The 20,599-nt window shown below is 36.3% G+C and overlaps 1 protein-coding gene across 7 annotated transcripts in view; it reads left to right on the forward strand.

The window, feature by feature from the left end:
* The window catches only part of LOC126248617 (cAMP-regulated phosphoprotein 21), a 1,051,584-nt gene that overhangs the window by 1,000,530 nt on the left and 30,455 nt on the right, over window positions 1–20,599 (forward strand). For all 7 annotated transcript variants that reach the window (XM_049949775.1, XM_049949778.1, XM_049949781.1 and 4 more), the window contains 2 exons: window positions 829–985; window positions 10,277–10,468. In XM_049949775.1, the coding sequence (XP_049805732.1) occupies window positions 829–985; window positions 10,277–10,468 (349 nt within the window). The remainder of the gene's footprint in view (window positions 1–828; window positions 986–10,276; window positions 10,469–20,599) is intronic.

The following is a 20,599-nucleotide window of genomic DNA, read 5'->3' on the forward strand; positions in this document are numbered from 1 at the left end:
TGTTATTCTGAACCTCATGTACACACATAGTAACTGACTGCCACATTTATCAACAAATGTCTGCATCATTCTGCCTATGAGGAAACATTATTTCCACCATATTCTCATAATTTGTTACATTGTTTCTACTCTATTTGACAACTGCTTTTTTATTAGTGATTCTAACTTATTATGTTTCCTCATCTACTTTTGCATCAACTGGCTGCTTTCACTGCATGTAGTTCAGGTGGTGTCAGACTCCTCAGAAATTCTAATATATAACATTTTAAAAGTGCCATTGGAGAAATTAGGGCTCTATTTGTGAGAGGAACAGGTAAGGACATAACTATTACTGGTACAGCTCCTGTGTTATGCACTCTATGGTAGCTTATGGAGGGTGTATGTAGAGGTAGATGTAGAAGTAGAATTATTTATATGATACCTCTGCTACCTTTGTTTGTCTTTTGCTGCCAAGTTCCTCACTGTGCATTAAATAGCTGTTTTCTTTGTGTAGCTTATTTTTTTCTCTGCAGTCGTAAGACAACTTCATTACATTGCATCATACACCATCATTTACACATCTGTCTCAAACACTGGAAAAGAAAAAAAATAACAACCCAAAATCTAAAATAAAAAGGAAGAGATAAGTAAAGCATAATCTGGAATAATTTACAGCCCAGTTCTCTTTTAGTCTGTACTGTTTCTATTACCTACATATTTTCTTAAAACTGTTTGTTTACCACCCTGTATTTTTAGTGTAATCTGACTAATTATTAGTCATTGCAGGACTGTAGTTAATAAATCAATCACTAACTGCTGTCTAAGCTTCTGAGTATCATGTGCTTTCAGCCTGAATACAGTGACATCTGGTGGAACACATGTGGCGAGTACAGCAGGAATGCCATACTATGCGTCTGCACCATCAGTTGCTGTACCATCATTCATTTCAAGTGGCCAGGCTACTTTCCACACTCCAACTCCACCAGGCACACCTCCTCAAAATCAGGTAAAAATTTTTTTGTATATTGCTTTTATGCTTCTTGCATTTGTTTATTATTATAGTTTCATGTATAAAAATTATGCCCCGCTAAATTATAACCAACAAAAACAAACCAAAAAAAAACCAAGACACCTTCTCATTTATTCAATCATCAGCTGTTTACATAAATTTTACTGGTATGTACATTTTCACTACCTTTACTTGTATAGACATTCATTTAGACACTGTTTAAAATACACAAGACATTAAGACTCAGGAAGCAACTGGAAAACTGTAAATCTTAAGTTTTATTATTTTTATCCCATGCCAATTCTTGCCTGTCACACACCATTTGACATCGCTCATATAGCAATGTATCTGTACGTAGAAAAGGAAGATCAGGATTTAACAATCTGTCATTTTCGTAAAAAATTGAGTAGAAACTTAGATAGGACAAAGATATGGAGGGAAAATGGCAGTATTATTTTCAAAGAAACCATCCTAGCATTTGCCAAAGCAGGGTTAGGGAAACCACAGAAATGCTAAATCTGGATGGCATGACAGAAAGTTTTATCTTGCTGCTCACCAACTGAAGTAAGTGCCTTAATCACTGCACTGCCTCCCTTCGTGCTTTGTGTGTATCATAAAAGCTATAGTCTTAGCTGTTTTTTATTCCACATTAAATATGCATGCCTGTTATTTAACTGCTTGGGTGAATTGGTTCACAGGTTGTAGAAAGAGAAGGTAGTACCATGAAATCCTGGCAGATTAAAACTGTGTGCCAGACTGGGACTTGAACCAAATACCTAAGACTCACATGAGCAAGTACTCTACCAACTGTCCCATCCAAGCATGACCCCAAATCCTTCCACACACTTTAACTTCAACCACTAACTCATCTCCTACCTTCCAGACTTCACAGGAGTACTCCTGCAAAACTTGCATTGTTGGAAGAACACATGTTGCACAGATATGGCATAACCACAGCCCTTAGTTGTTTACGTAGCTTGTTCTTATTCCTAGTACTGACAGTATGTATTCAGCTATTGGCTGGAAATAGAGAGATAATACTCGTGACAAATTTCATTAAGGAATAAATATACTGACAAGGGAACCTCCCCATCACACCCCCCTCAGATTTAGTTATAAGTTGGCACAGTAGATGGGCCTTGAGAACCTGAACACAGATCAATCGAAAAAACAGGAAGAAGTTGTGTGGAACTATGAAAAAAATAAGCAAAATATACAAACTGAGTAGTCTATGCGAAGATAGGCAACATCAAGGTTAATCTGAACTCAGGAGTGCCGTGGTCCCGTGGTTAGCGTGAGCAGCTGCGGAACGAGAGGTCCTTGGTTCAAGTCTTCCTTCGAGCGTATAATTTTATTTTTTATTTTCAGACAATTATCAGAGTTCAGGCACTCACACATAATCAATGTCTGATATATTCTATATGACACTGGTGAGGGCATGTGCGTCACATGACAGGAATATGTTGTCGACCCACCTAACTTGTACACTCGACGAATGGGTAAAAAGATTCTTCTACATTGCCCGATTTAGGTTTTCTTGTGGATGTGAGAATTACTCCCAAAAAAGTGATGAAAACATAAGAGTTTGTCACATAAACTGCAACAAATTAATCCAACAGTTTCACAGTAGCACACTTTTCCCTGTGGTCTGTGAAAACATATGTTTCAAATTTTTCCGTGTGTAGACCGTCAAATCCTGCATATGTCCAAGCAAATCTGAACATGTCCTGGAATTTTGGAGAGCGAAGTTGATTATGTGTGAGTGCCTGAACTTTGATAATTGTCTGAAAATAAAAAATAAAATTTTACGCTCGAAGGAAGACTTGAACCAAGGACCTCTCGTTCCGCAGCTGCTCATGCTAACCACGGGACCACGGCACTGCCAAGTTCAGATTAACCTTGATGTTGCCTATCTTCACATAGACTACTCAGTTTGTATATTTTGCTTATTTTTTTCTTGGTCACACACATCTTCTTCCTGATTTTTCGATTGATCTGTGTTCAGTTTTTCAAGGCCTATCCACTGTGCCAACTTATAACTAAATCTGAGGGGGGTGCGATGGGGAGGTTCCCTTGTGAGAAGCAGTGGTTAGAATACAAAGTTTTTTGAACAGGTTTTTACATGATGTTCTTGAATTTACACCACAACTGAGTCTTATTGCATGCTATTGCACACTAATAACTTTTGCTCTGTTTGATGAGTTACCCATGACTATGATCCCATATGACATAATAGAATGAAATTAAACAGAATATGCAAGTTTTTCATATGTCCTACATCTGATATCATTCTCACTGCAAATACAGACTTTTTAGGGGCTTCAGAAATATTACGGTATGCCCTTCCCAACTGAATTTATTATCAGTTTGTAATGCCAGAAATTTAACACTGTTAACCTCTTCAATCAGCATGTCTTCATTTGTCATACACATGCTGGAAGGAAATATCTTACAGGTTCTGAACTGGATTAGTGGTTCTTTTCAAAATTTAATGACAGTGAATTAGCTTTAAACCATTTATGAATGTCAGTGAAAATTTGATTAGCAGCCATTTCTAAATTTGTACTTGACTTGCTTCTTATTGCGAAGTTTGTATCTTCTCCAAACAAAACAATTTTAGCATCTGGTGATGTAACAGCAGAGAGGTCTTTAATGTACACACACAAAAAAAGCTATGGACCTTAGTGCGTAGGTATTTCACAATGACACCCTTTGTTAGTTAGATAAGACTCAAACCATTTCACAGCACAGCCTGTGACACCATAATATTCTGATTTACTTAAGAGAGTGCAATGATTCACATAGTGAAAGGCATTTGACAGGTCACAGAAAATGCCAGTAGCCTTTAATTTGTTACCTAATGAGTTAAATACATTCTCACTGTGCATGTAAATAGCTTTCTCTCTATCAGAACCCTTAAGAAACCCAAACTGTGACTTGGACAATATATTATTTGAAGTTAATTGTTTAAAGAGCCACATGACCACAACCTTTTCAAATATTTTTGAAAAAGTTGGCAAAATTGAAACTGGTTGATAGTTTGATGGTCTCTCTTTATTCCCCTTCTTGAAAAGAGACTTAACTTCAACATATTTTAGCCAGTCTGGAAATGTTCTGCTGATAAGAGATTGATTACACAAGTAACTTAAGACAGAACTCAACTCACATGAGCATTCTTTGGTTAACTTTGTTGATATGTTATCATAACCACTAGAATACTTAAATTTTAAGGATTTTAAGATGTGTGCTACTTCTTTGGGAGACATGAGTGTCATTTCCGTTTTACTGAAGTTATTTGTAAAGATTTGTCTCAAATACTCCATTACGCCATTTACTGAACCTGATAACCCCAAGCTTTCAGTAACAGAAACAAAGTACTTGTTCAGGAGGTTTGTAACACTACATGCACTTGTTACCAATCTCTCATTTATTTTTAGGGCTATCTGTTCCTCTTCCTTTTTGGCCCCACCTGTCTCTGTCTTCACTATATCCCATACAGTTTTTATTTTGTTGCCTGGGGTAAATTATCTTTGTCTCGTAATAAAACTGCTTATATTTCTGGATTGCTTGCTTCAATATTTTGCAGAATTCTTTGTAATTCATTACAATGCTAACATCAGAGCTGTTCCTAGATAGCAGATACAGTCTCCTTTTTGTCACACATGATATCTTTATTCCGTGTGTAATCCATAGGTTTATTTTTAGACTCCTGTTTGATTTGAGATACCTTTTGGGGAAAACAATTTTCAAAAGAGGAAGTACCTTTATTAATGGATTATTAATATTTTACATTTGAGTCAGAAGTATTGTAAACCTCTATCCAGTTCATGTCATTGACCAATCTCTTAAAATTCTCAATTTTTGACTGATTTATTACCCTCCTGTAATCATATATAATAGATTTTTTATCCTGACAAGTTACAATATTTAACACAAGATTTAGCATGTAATGATCAGATAGCCCATTTACTATTGGTTTTGTGATATGACTTTTTTTCCTATATTTGTCTACAAAGATATTATAAATTATCAATAACAATCTCGGAGCATTTACATACCCTAGTTGCAAAGTTTACAGTAGGAATCAAATTGAATAACAGTGTTATTGATTGCAATAATTGTTCACTGATAGAGCGTTTCTGTAAATCCACATTAAAATCACCAGCAGCCACTATTTCCTTGTTTCTTACTGTGAGATGGGACAACAGAGCTGCCAGGTTTTTTATGAAGAGGTTAAAGTTTCCAGAAGATGCTCTGTACACACTTACTATAATAAAGGACTTACTATGGAATACTACGTCTTTTGCACAAGCTTCTGAATGCTGCTTTGAGCAAAATCTATTAATATCAATATTTTTTAAATCAAAACAGATTCTGACAAATGTGGCAACTCCATATTTTCTCTATAGAAGTAAGAAGCTAACATGAAGCCTGTAACATAATGTTGAGAGAGGAAGATTATTCAACTTGTTTGCTCAACTCTAATTCTTCAGCACAAATGATTAACTCATTAAGCTTACCTGTTAGTCTTCAATGTACTCAAAGATTCATGTTGTATGTATAAACAGTGACACTCAGTAAAACTTCAGTGACAATACCTTGCATGTGATGGGCTTTTCAGTGTTTGTTTACTGATATAATATAAAGAAAATGATCTTACCACTTAATGCCGTAAGTATTCAAGGATATCATGGAAATTATCCTAATCATGATGTAATGTTTAGGACTCAGGTATTCCTCTTTTCAAGTTTTCTTAGCATGAAAATAATCATACAAAGAAGGTAATGAAGTAAAGTATATGGTAAATATCTGTGTTATTGTAATTTTTTGAGATGATTTTTTTGCCCAAACATTTCTTTGAACTTTAAAAACATGAGATTAATGTCATTAGTATTCTATGGGAAACTGGAAAGCTAATATATAAGTATAAATAAATCTTATAATTATCAGATTAGTCTTATGTGTATTTTGATAACACTATGCTGATTAATGGATAAACTTTAGACACAATGTACAACAGTGGCTATAAGTATAGCTTGTTGAGCGTGTCTTGATAATCACAAATCTCATTTTGTGAAATCTCACTTCATATAGCCAATTTCTTGAGTAAAGGCCCACTGAGAGAAGGCATTGACCAGAAGACAGATGTACAGGTTCTTTTCTTTTCTTTAAAAAAAATGCCCCATATTCTTACAGGTACTAGAAAAAAAAGTCACATAAACTTATGTATGAAAAAATATACTTGTTAAAATATAAACCATTTTACTTGTTCAGAATGATCAGTAATCAGTAATGTAGTCTGTCTTCCTGTTGCTATATCACCATTTGCTATTGCTTGTGTTTGTCTCTGTAATTAGTCCTCTGATTCTGATACTGTTGTGATGCATCTCACTTACAACTACCTCCTACATCAATTGTTCCATACATTCTCCAATGGCATTTAACTGTCATCAGAACAAGATTAGTTATTTCATGGAGTGTGAACAATGTACAACGATAAAATGGAAATTTTTCTACACAAGGCATGGCAGACATGTTATTCTGATACAGTTTAGCCAATGGTGTTAACTGACAGCCTGTGTCATGTTAGATTTACACATACATCTGCACTTTGCAGACAACTGTGAAACATATGATAGTGGGTACTTCGCATTGCATCACTTACTAGTCTTCTTCCCATTCATCTCAGGTCAAGAGTAAAGGAAAATTGACTCCTTAAATGCCCCTCTGTGCACTATAATATGTCTAATCTTTCCTTTGTGTTTATTATGGGAATGATATACAGGGAGGTTGTAATATACTCCCAGATATCCTCACTTAATGCAAGTTCTTGGAACTTTTTAAGTAGGTATTTTTGGGATTGTTCACATCCGCCTTCAAGCAGCTGCATGTTACAGTTTGTCAACATCTCTGTGATGCTCTACTGTGATTCATATGTACACATTTAATATCCCTTGATAGTCCTCTTCAGTATGACTTGCACACAACTGAGCAATAGTCCAAGATGGGTTGCCCAAGTGTTTCGTATGCAATCTCCTTTACATTTTCCTAGTGTTCTACCAATGAATCAAACTATCACCTGCTTTATCTACAACTTAAACTCTGTGATCATTCTAATTTCATAATCCCACCAAGTGTTACACTCAGGTATTTGTACGTATGCTGAACAACATCTTTCATGCCATGTTCCATTAGCATGTTACTCCAGTAACTTATAGACATGAGACCATGGGGAAAAGGGATTGGAGTATACCTCATACAGTTTACACACCAGACATGAGAAATGAGTGCTGTGACAAGTATAAGATGATCCTGAAATAAATGTGCAAAAGATGGAGCAGATAAAGGAATAAATTATGCTTTTTTATAGTAAGTTCTGCATAGGAAGTTACTTTATCCATTTCACATACAGTGTTTGCAGTTATTCAGAGCACAAGACCATTAGACCATATTACAGTTCTCCCTTTGTTATGTAATGAGTAGTGCTGAAGATCAACAGTTCATGGCTTGCATTTCATTTATAGATGAGACTGGAATCATCCAGAATGGAACAATAACTAACCACAATAACCACATCTAATCAGATCAGATCCATGAGTGAGGATGGAAGTAACGTTTGCTTTAGAGTCAATATGTGGACAGGAACTGTGGTGACAGTTTCATAGGGCCACACATTTTACTGGGCAAGTTAACAAGTGTGGTTTATCTCCAGTTTCTGTGACTGGAGAATGTCATCCTTTCATAAAACAATGGATATAATTTATGCACACTAAAGAAGCACCAACTTTTCTGTGACTTGTTTGACAGCACATAACACGAACTTTTTAATGAATGATGCCAGTAGCTTGGCTTCACCAGTCAATTGACTTTAAGCAATTCGATTTCCGGTTATAGCGACATTTAAATTTATCAGTGTATTCTACACCCTTTGACAATCTGCACACATGACAGGGGCATGTGCTCCATAAATATTACTGCAGTCGGATATGGTAACAGCACTGAGCACTTCTTAGAGTCATCTGACAAATACATATCACAGGAAAGAATGATCATATTTCAAAAACTATTTATTTTCAGACTAAGTAATAGGCATTGAGTGCCTGACTTTGTGACCTTTAAGCAATTTCTCTCTCAGCAAAAATGAAAAAGTATGACTATAACAAACAGCTGCTAGAGAAAGGTAAGGATATTCCACTATGTAACTTCAAGCATATCTGCAGAGCAAAAAATAATCCATACTATCTGCACAGTTCAAATATTTGTTAATTATATATTTGCTAAATTCATTGGCATGCATTCCAGATTAATAGCCACTATATGCACAAGAGCTGAATGACCAAAATTTTTCACTTTATCTGTGTTTCTGTCAGTCCTGGTCCATTTGTTCATGTTGCAATTGCATTGTAGATACACATGTGTTCCAAATAGTGTTCCATCTGTTTCTGTTGTTCATATTTTGATTTTACTTCCTGTGTTCTTCAATAACACATGGATACATAGATTCATATCATGAAATTTGTAGCATTTAGATAAGAATGTGTCTAGGATAAGTGATAAAAGGAAGAAATTTTAGGGTTTAACATCGAGCCAACTACAAGGTTATTAGAGATGGGGCACAAGTTGGATTGTGGAAGGATGGGCAAGGAAATTGGCCACACTCTTTAAAATGTACCATCCTGATATTTGCCTTCAGTAACTTACAAAAATAACAGAAAGTATATATGTGGGTGGCTGCACAAGGACTTCAACTACTATCTTCTTGAATACAAGTGTCTTTGTCTTGTAAGTTTTATTTGTCCTTTAAATCATACATAATAGAAAAAGAGTATCATCATACACATCAGCTCAGAGTAGGTGATATGATGGTAGATAATGAGATGTTCTGTGATATTTACATTAAAAAGATACATTTATTCATATAGTGACTAATAACCAGGAATGCATGCCAAGGAATGCAGAAAATATATAATTAACAAATATTTGAACTATGCAGATAGTATCGTCACATTATTCAAGTAGGTTACAAGGTACTAAGATTACTAACCACAAAATTCATATGTTTGCATGATCTTATCATGTGCCAAACCTCCATAAATCTTTCTCAGAAAAGTGATGAGTCCGTAGAAGAAGTAGAAGTAGAAGGATATGTACAGTAAAACTGATCTTCCTGTTCACCCAAGATTGTGAAGGGGAAGATAAGCCTTTCTTGGATTACCATTATAAATCAATATGTAAGGTTTCCTCTTACCTGCTCTGTGCAGTGCTCTCACTTATGTTGTCCCTCATAGCAGATTTTGTAATGCACTGAAAATATGTAGTTATGATTGGAAGTGCAGGTAGCAAATCTACTTCAAATAATATTACAGGATGCAATTATGGTGCATTTCCTGATAAACAGCATAGAATAATTTGCAGTACTCAGTTTCAAACACTTAATTTCAAGGAATACTGAAAATTGAGAACATGCTTGACATGAAGATCAGACCAGGAAAACATCCTAATGCTGACTGGCTTACTTGGTGCTTAACAGGAATCTCTAGCAAACCTTGTATGACATCTGAAGGATTTGTACTTTGTTTTTGGTGTATGCACCTTCATTTGCTTCTTATTGCAAGTTGTTTATTGCATGGTGTAATAATAGTACAAAAATATAATTTACACATGTTGTTGGGAGGATCTAATGCTGCAGTTTATATTAGAATGCAAGACTGCTTGATGTGAAATAGTTAATTTCATAACCAGTTTTGATAGTAACTACCTGACATCATCAGATTCTCAGATCACACAGAAATGTAATTACACATCAGTTTCGTTGACATACTGAGGGGAGCATGTTCTAAGTATATCAATGAGACATTGCCATTCATGTGGCCATACATTAAAACCATGTCTGTATGCTTGTGAAATTAATATCCTGTCATGTTTGAATGGAGCACTTTCAGTTAACTCACTGCATGTAGCATATGTACACTATGGACAAGTTAAAGACAGATGATTGATGAATGTAAACATATCTCTGTGGCAACACAACACCGTTTACAGTACAATGAGTTAAACGAGTGCATAGATAATTGAAGTTGTTCAGTTGTACCCGGAATATATGAACTTTTTTCTTGTTTTTATGTAAGAAACATGTCCTCAAAGTTTGTAAAAGTATTTTTGAAACAATCTGTACAAATCAGAGTTGGGTCTAATACATGATTTTCAGTAACTTTGCTCTTCATTATTAAACTGCGTGAGCTAATATAGAAATTAAATGTCTCTGACAAGAAATTCTCTTAATTTCAGGGAATGTGTAATGTTGCTGCATCACCATTTTTTTATCTGAGTGGTGCTCCAAGCTACACGCCACTTCAACAGGCTCCAGGACTGACACACATGACTCATCCACCTGCTCCTGCATCTGGGTCTATTGCACCTAATGGGCCCTACCTTTCTCCCATGATGCCAAACATGGGAATATTTCGACCAAACATGCAGGTTTGTTCAGTAAAACACCATATGATACAATCTTCTTCTTTCTACAGTGCTTTAGTTAATGTTAAATAAATATTCAGTCTAAGTATGAACAATACCCCAAGAGGATCAGTACTATTAGAATTAAACTATGTAAACAAATGTTAAATTTATATTAAAAGAAACATAACATTTCAGTAACACCATTCAGTCTAAACTTAGCTGTACATGCCAGTAATTTCTTGATACACAGTGTGAGTTGATGTCTGATATAGTGGGCACTTATGAATACATTAAATGTACAGAATGTTAGTAGCTGAACAGGCGTGAATGGCACAAAATGTGTAAATGTTATTCCATTGCTTATTCCAGTATCATTCAGGTAAAGGTTTGGTAATGAACAGACACATTTGAAACTAGTCAGCAACAGTCCATATTGTCTGTGCAACTGAGATGGAAAAATAAATAAATAATTAAGATTGAATAAAATTGTGTGTCCTTTTGCAATGAGGTTGACTACTGATGGTTTGATAATATTCACCATCTAGGTATTATCAGAGCTTCAGGAACCAGTCACATGTGTTTGTGTACACTTCTGCATTTTCCTTTCATCTTTGTGCATATCCTTCCTCTGATTCAGGTTTTCAAGTAGTTTTTAACACAAGTTTTAATGGGACTATGCAGGGTTAGTCACTGTATTTACTATTTTATGGTGGCCAATGGTAGATTGTCTATTGCATTGCTTTCTTTACTAAATTGAAAAAATCACAAGCCTGTTTGCTTGCTGAATTAGACAGTAGTGTTGAAAAAAGCTTGTACTTTGAAAAATACATCACATGTAGTGACTAGTAAGTGGTCTGTGAAATAAGTATCAGTCTTACCACAAAAAAAGAAAAAAAATGTCTATTACCTGATTGTGTTGTGACAGGACTGATATAATTACTTCACTTTAAGCATTCCAATGTTTTACCTCTTGCTTGTATCTCAAAGTACATATAATCTCCCATTGACTGCAATAGCCTCTCTCATTAATGTGTTCTACTTCTCTATTTTAATAATTTGTTGTAAGATACAGGACTCATCCAAAAATAGTTTATGAGTTCTTGCAGGTCTGTGTTTATGATTCTAGTCTGTAAATCAACATATGACAAGTTGCTCCATGTTTCAGACGTTCTTGAACCCACTTCCTCTTTTTCACTGTTTTCTGTTGTTCCCAGCTATAGCTAATATAACTGGTTGGTTGGGCGGTTTTGAGGGGGGGGGGGGTTGAAGGGACTAGACTACTAATATAACTGTGGTACACATTTTGCTATGGCTGTGTGACATCTTAGCCTTGCAATATAGTGTTGCCCACTGACAATATTATTGATGGTGAGAGAGTCTTTACAATATATTTAAGGTTTCAGAAACTAATATTTTAAATAATTATTCAACATATGCAGGACTATTGAAAAGTTCCTCTTGTGTGCTTTGCACTTACTGGCAGCAGTTATTGTTTACTTTTAATGTGCTACTTTTCTGCATGAAGATATTTAACTATGTATAACTACTTACATGGCAAGTACTCTTTGTAGACTCTATCAGCAAGTTTATACATACTGTTGAGGTCTACTTATAGTTTTATTTTAAATGAGATTAATTTGATAGCCTGCTTGCAAATTAGATTTGCAAATCAACAATGCCCATGGATAATCATATCTTGCAGTTGTTTGTTGACCAGCATTCCATGTCCACAGTTTCATATGTATTTTTGAGGTGATCATTTTACTTCATAAATGACAAATACTTTGAACAATGTTTTTTTATTGTTCTGTACATAAACAATAATATGAGACCAATGTACTGAAGTACTGTCAAATGTGGTGAAGTTAACAGATTTTGGATTTTACACTTAAAACATTTCTGAAACTAATAAAATTAATGTATTGGCTTTCATTTCAGAGTATGGATAGTGAGCTGTAGTAATAAAACTTATGGTCTTTATTAATTTTACTCTAACATATCACAAACTTAAAAAAGTAAATAAAGACAAACTGTGTTGGTCAACTTCAAACAACCTGGGGGTATAGTCGACTGATTATCTGTTATGCAACAAATGTGGATTGTTTATAACTTTTGGCAAACTTGATTGTTATGAAACTTTGTTAATAATTGAAAAAGATATCTGGCACGATAATTAAATTTTAATACTATTTTCAGAGTAACATGCAAAGAAAATTTAAGGACAATAAAATGTGATCATACCTTTCTTTAGCACTGAAAACTGGTTGACTACCTAATATTTTACCATAATGTCTGTGATGCTAATTTTTCCATTTAAAATTTCTTTGTTTGATATGCACATCTAAAACACCCAGGCTATATTCCTTTAATTCATCTACTTAAACATTGTACACATGTGGCATTTTCACACTGACAACTCTTATGATCTCAACTAAATGATGCAACAAACAAAACTACAGCATACATGACAAATTCACAAGACACTTGCAATAATGACTTCTTCACTCCACCACTAGACTGTTATAGACAGTTACTGCTACATCCAGTGTCACAGTTTTGCTGCATTCATTAGGTCAAATCCTTGATGCATTCACAAATATTTGTTAATAATAGAACAGCTTGAAAAAAGGTGGTCAGCTTCACCCCAGTTCCACCAAGAATTTGCAAAGTTTTATTTGTGCGTCCATAAATAGATAACCATAATAGTTTAATTTCTATTATTGTTTTAGTTATCCTCTTGAAGGGTCAATGCACAACATATGTAAGACCAGCCAGAGTGATCCCATACCTGAAGTCCAATACACCCTCCAATCTCTGCTTAAAGCCTTAGGCCCTTCCCAGAACCTCTCCCCTCATACCATTTCCCTCCTCACCCATAGGGTACCCTGCACACCCTCCTTCTACATGCTCCCCAAAATCTACAAACTCAACAATTCTGGATGATCCATTGTGGCTGGTTATTGTGCACCCACTAAAATAATTTCTGCCCTCATTGACCAACACCTCCAACCAACTGCTCATAATCTAGGCTCCCACATCAAACACACCAACCACTTCCTTCACCAACTCTCCGCCATACCCACCCCTTTACCTCCTGGATCCCTACTTGTCGCTGTTGACACCACCTCCCTATACACCAACATCCCTCATGCCCATTGTCTTACTGCTATTGAACGTATCTTTCCTCACATCCTTTAGACTCCAAACCCTCTACCTCATTCCTCATACACCTTACTAACTTTGACCTACCCCACAATTAATTCTCCTTTGAAAGGAAGGTGTATAAACAAATATGTGGCACAGCCACAGGCACCTGCATGGCACACTCCTATGCCAACCTTTTTATGGGCCATCTAGAGGACACTTTCCTAGCCTCCCAAAACACCGAACCCCTAGTCTGGTTTAGGTTCATTGATAATATCTTCATGATCTGGACTCAGGGCTAAGACACCCTATCTTCATTTCTTCACAACTTCAACACCTTTCCCGCCTGCTTCACGTGGTTCTCTTCAACCCATGGTGCACCTTCCTAGATGTTGACCTCTTCCTCTCTGATGTCTCCATCTGCACCTCTGTCCACATTAAACCAACCACTCGCCAACAGTACTTGCATTTTGACAGCTTTAATCCCTATCAAACCAAAGAATCCTTCCCATACAACCTGGCCACCCAGGGACGTTGTATCTGCAATGACAAAAACTCCCTTGCTGAGTATGCTGAGGGTCTCACCAAAGACCTTCACAGACAGGCACCAGTCCCCAGACTTAGCCTGAAAACAGATCTCCTGTGCCATTTCTGTTCACACCCAATCCTCCTATAAATCCCAAGAACTAGCCACAAAGGAGTGTCCCTTCCACCACCCCAGACTGGAACAGCTGAACCAGGGCTTCAATTACCTATCATCATGCCCTGAAATGAGGGATATACTACCTGAGATACTTCCCATGCCTCCTAAAGTGGTATTCCATTGCCAACCCAACCTCTGCAACATCCTAGTAAATCCTTATGACACTCCCAATCCCACCCCCTTTCCACAAGGATCATGCCCTTGTAGAAGACCCAGGTGCAAAACCTGCCCAATCCACCCACCCAGCACTTCCTATTCCAGTTCTGTCAGAAGGTTTATACTAACCCATCAGGGACTGGGCCACCTGTGAAAGCAACCATGTCATTTACCAGCTCTGCTGCAACAATTGCACAGCTTTTTATTGGTATGACCACCAACCAGCTGCCCATCAGGATGAACACCCACTGCCAAACTGTGGCCAAGAGCAAAGTAGTCAACCCTGTGGTCCAACATGCAGTTGAACATAATACACTTGATTTCAAAGGCTGCTTCACTAGCCCAGCCATCTGGATCCTTCCCTCCACCACCATCTTTTCTGAATTTTAAAGATGTGAGTTATCCTTACAACACATTTTCTGTTCCCATAATTAATCTGGCCTCAGCCTATGGTAACATACTGTCCCCACACCCTCCACCCAACAGCTTCCAGCCCCTTTGTCCCATCATCCCTTCCTCACCTTCATCTCCCACTCAATTTATTTGCCACCCTTTGCCAAAGTACCTGCTCATCTTTCCCCACTTCTCTCCTTTGCTGCTCCTCTTTTCCCCACCTTCCTGTCCCACAACCTCCTGATGCTGCACCTCTGGCATTGTAGACCCTGCACACTCCACCAGACAGCATTCATCTCTCTCCCAACCTGTAAACTACTGTCCCTTCCCCATCCCCGCCCCCTCCAGATTGCTGCTTGCATCCAACTTGGTAGCTGCATTCCAACCTGAGATTCTGGAGCTGGCAATCATATGTGCATTAGGTGTGCTTGCTTGTGTATATGAATGGTGTGTGTCTCTCGTTTACTGATGAAGTCTGTGGCTGAAAACTATGTAAGTGTCTTTTAATTGTGTCTGTCTGCAGATTAAAATGTCTTCTTTACAGTAAGTAGCAACCTGTCTTTTCCTACATTGTTAATATTCCTAGCTGAAGTTTCCATTGTTTGATATATAAGACCTAGAAACATGAGTTGTTTTATGCCAATCACACAAATAAAATTTTTAGCTCACTGAAAAGAGTTAAAAAGATCATTCCTCCTGAAAATGATTAGTATTCAGATAGGGGTTAGGAACACTGTAGATTTAACCATTGCCATGAATTAAGAGCTTTTGAACAGTAAATGTAATAACTACTAATAAAATGAAAGAATCTGCATCAGCAAAATGCAGTTATTTAAAATCAAGTATTTGTTTTAACTTTTCGGGCATTTTCACCCTGAACAACTTCACTCCCATTAATGGCACTCTGCTACCTCAATGGGTCAGTGTTACCACCTTCAGTACAGAACCATCTTGGAAACAGATGCACACTTGTCATCTGATGAAGTGTATGCTAAAGGTGCATTTACAATGGTGTGACTTCCTGTGTGCATTAGGCACATGTAGTCACTTGTGCCTCTCAGTTGTGTGCACAGAGGTGCAAGAGCCTCAACATATCAGGGGGGGGGGGGGGGGGGAGACATGTGCCTCTGCTTGCATTTGGAGGAAGCACAGCTGCGCGGTGACTAGTGACAAAGTGCACGTGTGTAAACACACCTTGAGACTGTCACTCTAACAGTAGCCCACACGAGCACTACTGCGAAGAAGTGCCTTCATGAGCTGATGTGGCTACTTTTATTCCAGTTCTGCTTATGTTAGACAAAACCTATTCAGAATTATCATGTCTAATAAATAAAATTATATCTTGCATAATGATATTGGCTGGTAATACAAATATTTTAGTGCATCCAAATGACACTGAGAATACATCACAAATGACCAGTTCCAGGAGCATGCAAATGGCGATAATGCCCAATTGAACCTGACTGAAGTGAAAATCAATTATCATGAAGTACATCAAACAATTCTGTTTGTTCAGATGATTATAAAACTGTAATTGGAGTTTGTCAAGGCAAAGTATTTTAAAATTTACTGAAATTACATTTTCAAAGTTTTAATTAATTAATAGTGACTAAAACATAATGTAATCTATTAAGTGAAACAGTTTTTCAGAAGTGAGACTCTTTCACCTCTTGCTTAAACTGATATGCATTTACTTGAAAAGAATTTTCAGAAAAAGTGTGTCAAAATTAAGATGAGTGGTGCTCTCCTATCAGGATTTGCAGGATTAGTTGATGGATGTCATCCTCTACAAACTCTATTGTATCACTGTGAATAAGATTTTGTCTTCCAATACATGTTAGTAAAGCTGGGGAATAATTTCCTAGAGAGAAATCCAATACAAAAATTTGATCCACATGAAGAAGTCTGATAAAGGAAAGACAAGTAAAAAGATCAGTATAGAAACTGAGGTCCTAACAGGTCAGTAGATCTAATCTCTGAAATACAGAAGAAGAAGATCAATATGGAACTGGATGCACAGTTCAATGGATGGACACTGAAAGTTTCTGTAATGTTACACTACAAACAACTTTGGTGGTGCAGAATTTAGGTTATGATGAACAAAGCAGTTTCCATCTGAAGCAATTTATTTGGATTACATTGTCTGACCACAAATGAGAACTGTTTCAACAAAACTCAACAAATGCCATTTACAGATTTGTACAGGGGAGGTGTTTTTTAATTGCACTCTATATTGATGATTCAAATACTTCAAAAACATAATACTGATTGAGGAATAAATAATTGAAATTTATCTGTAATCTTTATTGAGAAAAAAATGTGAAATTACAAATTTTTACAAAAATCAACATATCCATGTTTTCATGAGTGCTTTCTCTTTATCACTATGAACACCTTCATGTTTTTCTTACTATCTTTGCAAAGAGATTATTGAATTTTAAAATTTAGGACCTCTTTTTATGTGGAAATAGATGCTCTGCAATGTTCATGCATAATATATTTCATTTGGGGTAGCTGTTTTTGAATTACAGGCACTGGAGCATGAGCATAGCTTAGTTTTCTGCCAAATTGATAAACTAATTTCCTTGAAGCAACAGTCTACAGCCGCATTTGAAGTAATACACTGCAAGTGGCATTGTGCCAATACATATTGTAAATCACTAATGTTCAGCTTTGTCACCAGTGATGATTCTTTTATGAACCAAGACCGGTAGAGGAGTAAAGTTAAGTTGGTACAGATGGTGGTTTGCAATGCACCATTTCAAACTGGAAAAAATTGCAAATCTTTGACGATTGATTGTGGCTAAACAGCTGCACCAATTTGAAATTTTAAATAGACCATTCTACACAGAATTTCATAGTATTTTATTCAGGCGTTTTGGAAATTTTTTGTAAGTTGTATTGTTTCCAAGTTATAAGCAAAAAGTTGAAAAACGGCCAAAAATTTTTTGGTGTTTCGACCCTCAAAAGTTTAGCACAAGCCAGAAATCATTGCAGGCTCATTTAATGTTTATTTGGGATGTCTAACATCAATTAAAACTGTTTCCAGCTTTTACATTTGTTTGCCAGCAAAAGTGTAATGTGCATACACTAATCGTCGTAAGAGATCATACCAGCTACCTCTAAAATGAACAAGACTGTCAAAACACAAGCATCCTGTTTTGCATGTTATTTCCTCCATTGTTTCAATTTAATTATTGAATTTTGTGGAATGGTGAAAAACAGAGATGTCAAATTTTGTGAAAATTTGCTATATTCAGGCACATTTTACAATGGAAAATATTCACCTTTGTTGTATTTTCTTTTAGCCATTGTGTGAGGCATATATTAAAGTACCATAATTCATTAAAAATGACGTTTGTTGAGTTTTGTTAAAATGGTCCTCAGTTGGTCTTGAATTTTTGAAAATTGTAGTGGACTGAATAGCTTTATATTACACTGTGTAGCAACATTGCATGTTGTGTGATTATATCATGAACTCAAACTGTTACCATTTGGACCCATCACCTTTATAAAGAGTGCTACAGGGTAATGTTGTGATGAACAACATGAAGTGTACTTCTTAATCTTGCTCATGCATTTGACACCACACCTGTTCATGTTTCTCTTTTTGCTGGGCAACATGATATAATAAAGAAATGCATTATGTTGTGTATTGTGTGGGCCATAGGATCAAGATAACAAGTATCCCACACTTAACAAATGACACGCCCCAACCTGCAGATTAGTTTATTGGCAGCCAGATTAGGATACTAGAGCCACTGCAATATAGATTCACAGTACTTTCTGCATTATGAGGGACATAATCTACACATACAACATAGACTCTTTTTGAACATTTTTAAAGGTCAATCCCCAAATATCTCGATGATGATGATTGATAATGTTAGTTTGGGGGAAGGGGGGGAGGGGGCAGGGCATTCAACATCGAGGTCATCAGCATCCATACAAGCTCCCAATCTTTCCAGTTCCAATCTCGCCAGTTCCTGAATGATGATAAGATGATGAGGACAACACAAACACCAAGTCCCGGGGTGGAGAAAATCGCCAACCCTGCCGGGAATTGAATCCAGGGTCCCATTATCCAGAGGTAGCAACACTAGCCACTAGACCATGCGCTGCAGACCCAAATATCTCAGTGACATGAAATGTGCTGTGACAGTAATCAGTCAAAGCAGGGAAGAGCTATTGTGCATCTGTAATAGGAGGAGATTGAAAAGGGGGTGGGAGAGTGTTTAGTCATGATCCCCTTCCCCAGACAATATTTTACTAAAAGCATTTTTTTTTTTTTTTACATATACTAATTTTCAGATTTTTCAGCTAACTGTCAAAGAATACAGTAACCTGAGAACTGACTATCTCAAAAATATCAAGAAATTCTAAGATATTAAAAGCATCATTTAATTCAGGATATTTTTCATTTGTGTTTCTGAGGGTTACGTCACATGGCTTGGTTTGCAGCCAGACTGGCTGTAAAAAACATTCCAGCTGGGTAAAGGTGCCCATGTACAGGCTCACCATGTCTTACGCAGTTTGAGAGAACCATACGAAATTAAAGGATGTAAAGGTGGAAGGGGAAACAAACTACACCAAGAAAAAATCACAGAAAGGTACACTCCCCTAAACATAGGTGGAAACAACAGAAAGATACAGCTTTGTCAAGTTTTGAATGTTTGTTACTACTATAGTTCTTAAAGCATTGTATGACGCAGGTACTTCATAAATTTTTGGGCAAATGTTTTTCAGATGATGGATTTATCTGAATTACAACTTTTTTAGAAGTTATGCTGAGGCAATGCACTAAGAATTGATTTAGAAAAATATACAGAATGTTTTGATACAACGATGATGATGATGATGATGATGATGATAATGATGTAGATATTAATATACTGTTATCTTACAATATCTTAGGCAACTTTGCTTGTTAAAAGTAAGGTTGACTGCAAGTTACATTTCTCAGGTTTTAGAATGCATTAGACCAACAGATTTGTCAAAATATTTAGTGAGTGTGTTGGGCCAAAATTTCAGTTGGAGCACTTAACCAAATGAGCAGATCACACCAATGAACTGTAGGATGATCCTTACCAGTTTGAAGCAGGCACATAGAAGTGCTACCTGGATTAATAAATCTATCAGCAGACTACAGACAATCCAGTTTTCACCAATGACTCTTCTCAATAATTTAAATTCTGTAGCATTTTTGGTCATTATTGTTTACATGAGTCTGATATGTTAGGAACATGATGTAAGGGTTGGAAATTAAACTGCTACTGTATGAATCAATTTAATGACCTGAAACTTACTAAAAAACTTTGAAGCCTTGCCAGTTGCACATATGAACAATGCTAGTTTATGAAGTCATAGTACATTTTGAACAAGGGGTACTACAAGGCACCCGTAAAACTACCTTAATTCAAATGTTGAACTGGTGTAACTAATTAATGTCTAGAGAATGTAATTGAAAACAATAAATTATGTTGAATACAATAGTATACTATTGTTGTTTTCTTCTCTGTTGCATGAAAGTCACATTTTTCATTACACTGTGTTATGTATAATCCTGATTTATGATCATATTAATGTTGATTCTTCAGTTTTCCTTTTTTGTTGTTTTATTCGGCAACGTTAGTAATGCTAAATAATTTTTCTATGCTTATTCATTTTTTCCTCTCCATATTTTTTTCTTTTCCTACTATTTAATTATATACAAATGCAATAGTTAGCTGTAGTTAAATTTTGTAATCAAAAATTTC

Source organism: Schistocerca nitens, chromosome 3, assembly GCF_023898315.1.
Source record: "Schistocerca nitens isolate TAMUIC-IGC-003100 chromosome 3, iqSchNite1.1, whole genome shotgun sequence".
Taxonomy (NCBI): Eukaryota; Metazoa; Arthropoda; class Insecta; order Orthoptera; family Acrididae; genus Schistocerca; species Schistocerca nitens.